Below are 10,909 nucleotides of genomic sequence, written 5' to 3' on the forward strand. Positions count from 1 at the left end.
TCCTAAAGCACACCGTTGCCTCATTTTGTATTACATTCCAATGATAAAACTAGGGGGTTTCAAAAATGAAATTTCAGACCCCATTGAAAGTTGTACCCCTGACCTTTACTATTACACCCATTTTAAAAAAGCACACAAGCGGGTACACACATAGGAGGTCCTGTGAAAAAACGTCCCGCCTATGGAAATCAAAGGCCCGTACAACTGATCCGTTCTGGTGCCGGATCTGCAGTAATTGTTGCCAAATGTGCTTCCACCAAATATTGACTCTGGTGTGTGAAGACATACGCAATCATGGCATGTTTTTTATTATTATTATTATTAATTTAGAAAATGTGGAGCAGGTTCTGTAGATCTGTAGGAAAAACATCTAATTTAATACCTTTTTTAGATAACATTTTAATGCAGCAAAATGTGACAACTGTGCAAGGGGTATGTAGACTTTCAGTAGGCAATGTAGGCCTATCAAGATACCTTATCACTGTTTATTAAGTCCTTCCGTGTCAACCTTTTGTCTTTATGTGACTGTTTTTCTCATATTTAGATTTTTTCCATGTTATAAATATAATTTACGACTTCGGTCCACTGTCTCAATGTTTTTCATCTCACAGCAAGTTTCTAAATAGGTCTGGAGACAGGAAAACACACACGGAGGTTGCGTTGTGGTAGGGTTTTTGATTTTCCCAGTATTTTTCTACTGCTGCACGTGTGATAAAATATGATAATTTCGCCACATTTTCTCCAGTAAATTGATGGCCCACCTATGACAAGCTACTGTGAGGGTATTTGAGTTAGAAACAAATAACTTTTTTCAACCATCTACAGAAGGCCTAGCTATGCACTATAGTTTTGGGGTTATTTAGCCAGGAGATTACATAGGAAGTATCCAAATACTGACTAGCGGATGTGGTTCTGGTAAATATTTTCCCAAGTTTCTCTGTTTAAAACAGTGTTTAAAAAATATTTATTACATATACTGTATTAAAATACCTGGGTTGTAGAAATACTAAGAAGATATTGAGGTGATGAGGATGTGGTTTCACTTATTGACAATAAATCTGTCTTTAAGTGATCTACAACACAGGACAAAGATGAAGACTTGTAAGCTTTTTCACTCAGAATTAATTTATCTGATTTGTTTACAGATTTGTATAAAAAGTTGTTTCATTTGATAAATACTAAACTCAATAGACTTGAAACAAACTGAAAACAAAGAAAATGATACAAACTCCAGAAACCTTAACTTGTTCACAGGCAAATGTCAAATGAACAATTAAACCTCATTCAAGTAGTGATTACCAATCATACATTAAAATGTTTTTAAAAAATCAACAAAAAAGCTACATCAAACAAAAAATAAAGTTATTATAAGAAAGAAAGAAATACATGTTTTAGTTAAAAATACACAAATATAAATAATAGATATAACACTTAAGTTGTACATGAAATTCCTACCTGAAATACAAGTATATTTATTAGCACCATCTGAATCCTTGCAAAATGACTAAGCTGACTTCACAGAGATCATTCTGTAGCCTATAATTTTTGCAGAGTTGTTTTTGAGGACTAGAGTAGCCTGCAACATCTTTTTTCCCACCATCCTCGGAATGAAACTGAAGCTCCTCTCCATAGTGCCCCCTGGCTTGAACAGTTGAATCCTGCAAGATAGGAAGGCATTTTTATGTTAGGTATTTGTCTGAATGACGCAACATTTGAATTGACAAGACTGGTTATTCATGTGAAAGTTAGGGGAATGGGGATTAAAGGGGTAGTTCACCCAATTACAAAATGACATATTTGTTTCCTTACCCTGTAAGCAGTCTATGGACAAGATAAGACACTGGCAGCAATCCAGGCTTTGGTTTTGTTAAGGTGTCTTTCCATGTCAATAGACCGCTTACAGGATAAGGAAATCAATATGTCTATTTGTAACTTGAGTGAAGTTAATCTACTGCGTAACATCTCATAATGAAAATGTTGAAGTGCAAAGAGTTTACAGAATGTAGTTTTGCCTCTAAATCTTGTAAAGTTCCCCTATGGATATCACTCACATTGCCATGGCTCATATTGCCATGGCACCAAGTAACCATGTACAGTATAGTTACAGCCTTTATATAAGAGTTTCAATTGTTTCTCCAAATGATCTCATACTGGCGCTTAGTGCCAATAAAGTTCACACAGCGTTACGTTCTGTCCTTGACTAACCATACAAATATTTAAGGACTTATACCTTACGACTATGCCACTCCTTGTGTTTGCACATTCTTTTGCCAATACTCAATGGAATCCACATTTTTGTTGTTGTTAGCAGTTACCAACACTGCCTTCCGTCACTCCTTATGTAAGAAATGTTTTCTAGTTGACGTCTGAGACAGCAAAGAAGGAAACACATTTAAAGAACACTAAAAGAACATGTTCTTACCTTGAGTGCATTTCCCCCTCGATCAGACCAGAGCCAGTCACGGTTAATAGGCCGCTCACAGGTACAGGGAAGGGGTTGCAGAAGACTACGAGGGCAGTGTGCTCCTTGTGTGCCATGACGGAGTCTTCATCTGCAATCTAAAGAATAAAAAGTTTAAAGCCATATCCTTTGTCTGCACACATAGTACACAGGATGTTATCAACCCATTTGTTTTAGGTATGAAACAAGTAATGGACCTATTTCACATAGCAAATCACTGTCTAAACATAGCTATATTGTTTAGTCTAGGACTTAATTGCTTTGAATGTTGACGCAAGATGTATAACGGACGTTCAAATACCCTGTGTGAAGTTCATTTGGTGTGTAGAGACTTTCTGAAGAGATGCCTGTACCTGTATGGAGAGTTGAGGGCTGGTGATGTTGAACTCCTCTGAGGCCAAGACTCTCTCCTGAGTGGACTCGTCCTCCATGACCACAGCCAGGTTGACCAAGTCATCTCCCATCAGAGACTCATACTGGGCATGGTCGATCAGGTGATGAATGGCCTTAGCTGGAGGGAGGGCGAGGGAGAGGGAGAAAGAGTGAGGGGGGAACAAATTAGTGAATACATGAGGTAGGTTCAACAAAATGATATGGTGTCCCTGAAATGTTCCAAATGACCAAAGACAGAATTTTAAGGAAAATGACTACTTTTAAGTGGTATAGAAGGTATGTCAAGAAATACAACACATTTCATATATCTGTGTGGAGGGAGTACAGTATCTTTAGGGTGCTAGCCATATGACATTATGTGCAAATATTAACGTTAGCGATGCGTTAAGGTTCCTACCTTCATGCGGCGCTATCCGGATGACGTTGTGGACCTCCCAGAAGGTGTCTGAGGGACAACGGTTGTACTCCTTGGTCTGAGCGTTGACATGCTCCCTCAGCACCTTGGGGATGCTGTCCATGTTGGTGACCATGACTGTGAAAGTTATGTTTTCCCCAGCCACAGGCACTTTAAGGAGGCTCAGAGACACTGAGAGGCCCTGGGTTGACCCTTTGAGACACATATGAATGGAACATTAAATTAAGTGTATTATGTCAATGACTCAAAAGAAGTGTAAAATATGTAAATTGCTCAATTAAATGTATGATGTCAATGAAATTTGTGGACAGATGGAATATAGACAGAACCATACAGAAGATTAAATAATCAACACTCACCTCTCTTATGTGTTGATTCTCCTGAAAATGCTAGAGAGTAAAAAATATTGTTAGACATTTGGAAATAGGAATGGGAATTTGCTTGTAATAAATACTCATGAATAGCGCAATTTTTTTCATACACTGAATGAATAATGTAGCTAGTAAGTTGGCACTTTCTTGCACTCTTTGATCTGTGTGAGGACATGGCTGCTGCATATGAAATAAAAAGGATTTAGATATAAACACAACGCTGTGACATTGAGACTCAAAAGAGATCAGTATTCTTGAACCAACATTCACAATCATTTTATGGATTCATAACAGCCACTCAAAGGCCACTTTACTCATAGTATAGAGAGGTAGTGTAGGGTTATGGTGAATCCATTTATATACCACATATATAGAGAGTAAATATACATATATATACAGACAGACAGACAGACAGACAGTGTATTCGGAAAGTATTCAGACCACTTCACTTTTTCCACATTTTGTTACCTTACAGCCTTAATCTAAAATGGATTAAATATTTTTTCCCCTCATTAATCTACACACAACACCCCATAATGACAAAGCAAAATGTTCGAACATTTATTTAAAATAAAAAAACATAAATATCTTGATTACATAAGTATTCAGACCCTTTGCTATGAGACTCGAAAACCAAGCCATGAGGTCGAAGGAATTGTCCGTTGGGCTCCGAGACCGGATTGTGTCGAGGTACAGATCTGGGGAAAGGTACCAAAATATTTCTGCAGCATTGAAGGTCCCCAAGAACACAGTGGCCTCCATCATTCTTAAATGGAAGCATTTTGGAACCACCAAGGCTCTTCCTAGAGCTGGATGCCCGGCCAAACTGAGCAATCGGGGGAGAAGGGCCTTGGTCAAGGAGGTGACCAAGAACCCAATGGTCACTCTGTCAGAGCTCCAGTTCCTCTGTGGAGATGGGAGAACCTTCCAGAAGGACAACCATTTCTGCAGCACTCCACCAATCAGGCCTATATGGTAGAAATGCCAGATGGAAGCCACTCCTCAGTGAAAGGCACATGACAGCCTGCTTGGAATTTGCCAAAAGGCACCTAAAGGACTGTCAGACCATGAGAAACAGAATTCTCTGGTCTGATGAAACCAAGTTTTAACTCTTTGGTCTGAATGCCAAGCATCAGGTCTGGAGGAAACCAGGCACCGCTCATCACCTGGCCAATACCATCCCTACGGTGAAGCATGTTGGTGGCAGCATCATGCTGTGAGGATGTTTTTCAGCTGCAGGGACTGGCAGACCAGTCAGGATCGAGTGAAAGATTAATGGAGCAAAGTACAGAGAGATCCTTTATGAAAACCTGCTCCAGAGTGCTCAGGACCTCAGACTGGGCGAAGGTTCACCTTCCAACAGGACAACAACCCTAACCACACAGCCAAGACAACACAGGAGTGGCTTCGGGACAAGACTCTGAATTTCCTTGAGTGGCCACGCAAAGAGCCTGGACTTGAACTCGATCTAACATTTCTGGAGATACCTGAAAATAGCTGTGCAGCAACGCTCCCGATCCAACCTGAAAGAGCTTAAGAGGATCTGCAGAGAAGAATGGGAGAAATCCCAAATACAGCGTCATACCCAAGAAGACTCGCTGCTGTAATCGCTGCCAAAGGTGCTTCAACACAGTACTGAGTAAAGGGTCTGAATACTTATGTACATTTTTATAATTCAGTTTTTCTAAAAACCTGTTTTTGCTTTGTCGTTATGGTGTATTGTGTATAGATTGATGAGAGAAAAAAATGATTTAATACATTTTAGAAAAAGGCTATCGTAACAAAATGTTAAGTGGTCTGAATACTTTCCGAATGCACTATATATGCACTATATATATATATGTGTGTGTGTGTGTGGTGTGCCTTCATAGTCTACAAATAGTTTATTAATGTTTATTCATGATAGTTACTACAAAGTCTTACCGATTTAATATTAGCATTTGATTCATGACATCACTTCTGTTCGACTCACCTTCGGTGGGTTTGTAGTTCCCTGTGATGTTCTGAGGCCTTGGTGAGCCTATGGTCTTGGTGACGATGAGGGAACCAACTCTCTCTGTGTCTGTGCTGGAACTCAGCACCTGGCCCTGCTTCACAATGACCGTGTGGACGTCAGCATTCACCTCAGCATACACAAAGGGGATGTCGTAGACCAGGTCCACACGCCGGTCTCTGATAGCCTTCACTGGGGCTGGGCCACAGCAGAAGATTCCTAGGAGGGGGACATATATGGTGGAGCTTTAGAACTAGAAACAATAGTAGCCATACTCTTTGATTGATTCCAGTCTGGATGACGTAGAATGTGTCATAAAAATAATAAAAACAGGTAATAAACATACATTAAAAAAATGGTCTGGTTATCAGTGTCGGTGGCTCGTGACAAGTGCAGTGTCTGAATATCATAAAAACTAAAATAATCGTTTTTTAATTGTTATTTATGTATGGACTTTCAGTTTTATTTAATCTAACTTGTATTATGGAGTTTCTATTTAGTTTGTTTCGACTCTGACCTCCGCTCCTCTCCTGCGGGGTTGGATCCAAAACCTGCCATCCGTCAAATTGTGCACCCAGGTCTGGCCGGGTCATCCAACACTCCACCCATACATGGAAATTCCTGAAATGGAGGACAAAATAGCACATTTTAATACCAAAGCCTGATTGATTTTTACATGCAATTACTTACATGTTACTTAAAATACTTCTTGCTATCATATAATCTACTTTCATATTATTTAATCTACAAATAATATTTAATATTCATGATGTGGTAATGCTGTAGACTAGATATCTGCTTACCATATGCTGTCTTTACTGTAAGATAGTTTCTTGCCCGTCTCAGAGTAAAACTCCTCGATGACCAGGTTGCCGTCGGTGTCATGGGCTGAGTTGAAGTTGGTGATGACACGGGATGGAATACCAAGAGCTCTCATGACTAGGAAGAGATAGAAATACAAGGATGAAGAATTTGTCAATGATTTGACCAATGATTTCCTAACTCTTTATATTCCTAACATAAATTAGACAATCTTGTTCAAATATTCCATTTCGATTGTGCCATGATGAACATATACAGAAATTCAGCTGGAAGTGATATTATTCAATATGCATTGATAAAACATTTTACAATACATACATTTCCAACATATTCATTACCTGTGCACATCACAGCAGCAAACACCCAGCACTGGCCGTACATCACTGGGCTGAACTTGGACTTGGCCCACTGTCTCATAATAGCCGCACTTCCTGTCCACTTGGAGGGGGGCACCCCGTTCTTGAAATCGCCCGACCAGTTCCCTCTCAGAACTCCTCGGTCGTCCTCGCAGTTGATCTGATAGAGAATGACACAATTATCTACCCAATGTTCCCTCTAGGGATCAACAATGTTATTCGGTAACCATTTATTTGACATTTCTTAAATACCTGGTATTTATTTATTTGACATTTCTTAAATACCTGGTCATTTTTTCGAGTCCAAAACCTAAGTACAAAGTACAATTTATTCAATTCAGAGTGAAATCATTTAAGAAAGGTTAACATAGTAAGATGACTCAGCTACACAGAAACAATATGTTTTAATGGCCTTATCACGTAACCTCACTTCAACCCTCATTGCTTGAACTGAAATATAAACACATTGCATGAGCGTATTATCAGTATTATAGACTGCCAGACACAGTATTATAGACTGCCAGACGTTTTGTGAGCTCCAGAGCTCCTGAGCTCTTATTCTAATTTCCACACATAAAGCGTGAGAGATTAATTTACTATCTGAGGGATCTGAGGCATTGTCACTCACCATGGCAGAAACCACTCTACTGAGGTAGACAGGATCGGCGCGGCCTAGGTAGTCCTTTTGCCAGTTCCTGCCGTGCTGCGGGCTGACCTGGAGCAGCTTCAGACAAATATCCAGAATCTCTGGCTCGTACTGCATAGATAGAAACAAAATTGAATATTTATTTATTTTTCATCTATGTTATACATTTTTCATTTATGTAATTATTTTGTAAACTTATGTCATTATTTATTCATTTATGTAATAGATTTTTCATTTATTCCTTTATTTATTTTTAGTCATGTATGTTGTCATGTCAAGCCTTTTTGTAGATGTCTCTGGAAAATGTGGTAATTGACTGTGAATGGTATCGTAAAATGTTTTGAAGCTGGTCAGGAGATGCTCACCTGATCGAACGACCAAGGTCTTGATTGAAGGTTTTTAGGGGTCCCCATGTACAATAAACCAGAGTCCTTACTAACATATTCCTCTCTCTGGTCTTCGAAGGGAATGTACACGGCATCCTCTGGAGGGAGAAAACTTTGATTACTTTAACATCAAAAATGTTTGTATCGTATATAATTGGTACTTACTTTGAGAATGGATCAATGTAGAAATTTGCCAGTATGAACCCTTACCTCTCCACCGCAATAACGGAGGTAGGATTCAAAATAGCCGCCATGCATCCCCAACGTGATCACACTTAGTAAAGCACTTTTGATAAAAGGCACTGCATTAATGCAGTGTACCATTATAATTTTCAGAAATTAAAGTTTGCATTAGACTCAAGGACAATCTGTGTTGGGATAAATTCCATTCCATTTTGTGTCTTGAATCAGAATTTCTATTCACTTCTATATTGCTATGAAGCGAAATGGACTTGACCCCAAACCCGGCTACAATCAATACATTTAATCATAGGAGCGGGTTTAAGTCGTTCTGTAGATCAACTCACCGTGGCACCAGGGGTTGTAAAGGAGAACAAAGTCTCCGACCGTGTAGCCCTGCTGACCGTGCTGTGTGAGCACGTGGAGCTGAATACTGTAGCGCCCTATGGAGGAAGAGGCAGGGCTGGATATGTACAGAGAGGGAGAGTTGGGGTTTAGGCCTTTGGGGTTGAAGTAGGCACTCCATCGGGAGGGGGATCCCTGCTTGGAGAAGGTGACGGGGAACTCTACGTACAGCCCACCTGTTGGGAAAAAGGAATTGTCTCCTTAATCCTCGGTTACTAGTCCAACGCTCTAACCACCAGGCTACGCTGCCGCCCCAAAATGAATAGGTATACTTTATCTTTCTACATACATACATCATTCATGCTCTGACAATAAATGTCCTAACCAATTATTGACAAAACAAATATGACTTGAACAGTATGTATCCCAGTGTACCGAGGAGGATTCTGAACATCAGTGTGTCAGAGTGTGGGTTAAAGGCTCGTCCCTTCAGGAGCAGGGTGATTTTGAAGGGTGCTCCTCTCCGCACCACCAGGCTTTTAGAGCTGAACCCCTGGGTATAGTGGCTCTCATGGTTGCCCTGATGTTCCAGGTTGACATATTGGATTCTCAATTCTGGAGGGAAAGAAACACTGGGCGTTTGTCAATGGAATACTGAAGACTTTAATGTGAGTAAAATGCAGAGATCAGAAACTACATCAAAATGCGGAAATACCATGATGTTCCTTTTTGCTATTCAATAAGATATCTCATCTGAATAGTTAATTCTGCTTAGCAGTGCTAATAACACATTTAACAATTCCATCTAATAATTTCAAGGATAATAAAAGCATACTGATTCAATTGTGCTGTCAAGAGCTCACGGGTGTGCAATGTTGAATTGCCTCGAAAGTGTTATTGCGGATTGACCATGTGACCACAAAACTACAGTTTGACAGCTGAGTAAATCTGAGTTGTGATATAACCCACCAAAGAATCATACCACTAAACTTGTAATGTCACAGGACAATAAATTGAGTAGTGTAATGATAGTCATAAAACATAGCCTAACGATAAGCATAACAAAAGCAGTATCTCACCTTCCATTTGTGTGTGCTCCGGTTCGAAAGGCTCACTGTTTTATTGATATGAGGAACACTTTCCATCTCCACCTATTTAAACAGTCTCCTCTGCCCCACCCACTGGAGTATCTGAAGAATGACTGTACTGGGTGTTTGCAAGCGGATTAACTGGTTTCACCTATGATCACTGACAGGTTTTTAATCAGACTAATAACCTTTATGTGATCGCCTAGGGAAAGACTTGTACAATAGTCAAGGACATAGGTGTGTTCTTGCGCAGATGTCTTACCAATGTGCATGTTTAGAACGTGAGTGACTAGCAGGACCAACCGACTCAAAAGTACAGTACATCCCAGATAGCAAGATATGTCCCCTGCTTGTTATTTTCCACTGGCACTACGCCCAAGGCTATAAATTTGAGTTAGCCACTCAAGACATGATTTGCATTTCTGGCGGGTAGCCCCCATTCAGAGGACCGCTATAAGCCCTTGGCAGACCGCTTTTGCATCTCTGGCATTAAGCCTCCGTTCAGAGGACAGTTATTTAGCCATTTAGCCATGAGTTAATTTCAAAGACGATAACAAGGAATTTCTCTCATCTCAAATTCGGCCTGCCACCCTCCAGCTACTATAGCCAGCCAGAGGCTGCAAGCTGTTTTGTTGTTTCTATAAATACCTTATATTTGCTGTGATTTTAATTAGATTTAATTTATTTGCCAATTTAAAAACACAATACAACAACACATAGGGACATAATCCATTTACAATCATTACTGATTACACAAAAAGTGATAGGTCTAGAATCTAAACATTTACAGTTTAAGTTAATGATAAAATTATTATGCCCAATAATAGCCTACATTTTTACCATTGATTTAATATAGGCTACTATATATTTGAGGCACTAAAAAATGGTTCCTTTCTAGCAATAAATGCCACTTCCTAAATTGCCTCACCCACTTGAAGGAAAATGTTAATCACAATGTACAGCAAGTAGGTGGCGGCCCTTCTTAAACCCACAGAAGAAATAGCTACCATCCTACATGGTCATCACTAGTGTCATGACGTTGGCCTCTTTGAGTACAGGGAGGACAGTTGACCCCCTCCCCCCTTGCACCATCCCCCAACCTACCTTCCCCCACCCAGTCCCTGTGGGAAGGAGTGGTAACATTCCAGGAGAATCTCTTGCCACATGGCCCATAGAGAGACACAGGAAATTCTTCCAACTCACAGAATTGGGGAGCCAAGCGACATTTGTGTTCTGGAGAAGGTATGGAAGATTGGTGAAGAATCCAGCTACGAACTGGTCCGCTTGGTACAATTTTGTGATACTCAGAAGAGACAATATAGCCATATTACCATAAAACGGTTTATATAATAGCCTCAGCCTTGAGACTTGCATCCACATGGTTGTATAGAATGTATTAATAAGGATAAAGCTATTTGTAATACATTGAGATGCTATGTACTGATGTTAATGT

The 10,909-nt window shown here is 39.9% G+C and overlaps 1 protein-coding gene across 1 annotated transcript; it reads right to left on the minus strand.

The window, feature by feature from the left end:
- Positions 1 to 1,107: 1,107 nt before the first annotated feature.
- tgm5l (transglutaminase 5, like) lies at positions 1,108 to 9,560 on the minus strand. Its single transcript, XM_014132220.2, has 14 exons — positions 9,448 to 9,560; positions 8,804 to 8,983; positions 8,371 to 8,604; positions 7,823 to 7,941; positions 7,440 to 7,568; positions 6,794 to 6,971; positions 6,437 to 6,572; positions 6,151 to 6,254; positions 5,613 to 5,852; positions 3,629 to 3,658; positions 3,252 to 3,461; positions 2,815 to 2,972; positions 2,423 to 2,559; positions 1,108 to 1,658 (listed from the first exon to the last, which is right to left on the minus strand). The coding sequence occupies exons 1-14, from the start codon at positions 9,452 to 9,454 to the stop codon at positions 1,505 to 1,507; spliced, it is 2,016 nt and encodes a 671-aa protein (XP_013987695.1). The 5' UTR covers positions 9,455 to 9,560; the 3' UTR covers positions 1,108 to 1,504.
- Positions 9,561 to 10,909: the final 1,349 nt, after the last annotated feature.

The sequence above is a fragment of the Salmo salar genome, chromosome ssa12 (genome assembly GCF_905237065.1).
Source record: "Salmo salar chromosome ssa12, Ssal_v3.1, whole genome shotgun sequence".
Classification (NCBI taxonomy): Eukaryota; Metazoa; Chordata; class Actinopteri; order Salmoniformes; family Salmonidae; genus Salmo; species Salmo salar.

What these genes read in the sequence shown, in the direction of transcription:
- tgm5l (XM_014132220.2), bottom strand. An exon ending in TGCTGCTGTGATGTGCACAG is followed by an intron (nt 6,573 to 6,793) that starts GTAATGAATATG and finishes ATCTCTTCCTAG; the next exon opens with TCATGAGAGCTCTTGGTATT. An exon ending in CCCGCAGGAGAGGAGCGGAG is followed by an intron (nt 5,853 to 6,150) that starts GTCAGAGTCGAA and finishes TCCCCCTCCTAG; the next exon opens with GAATCTTCTGCTGTGGCCCA.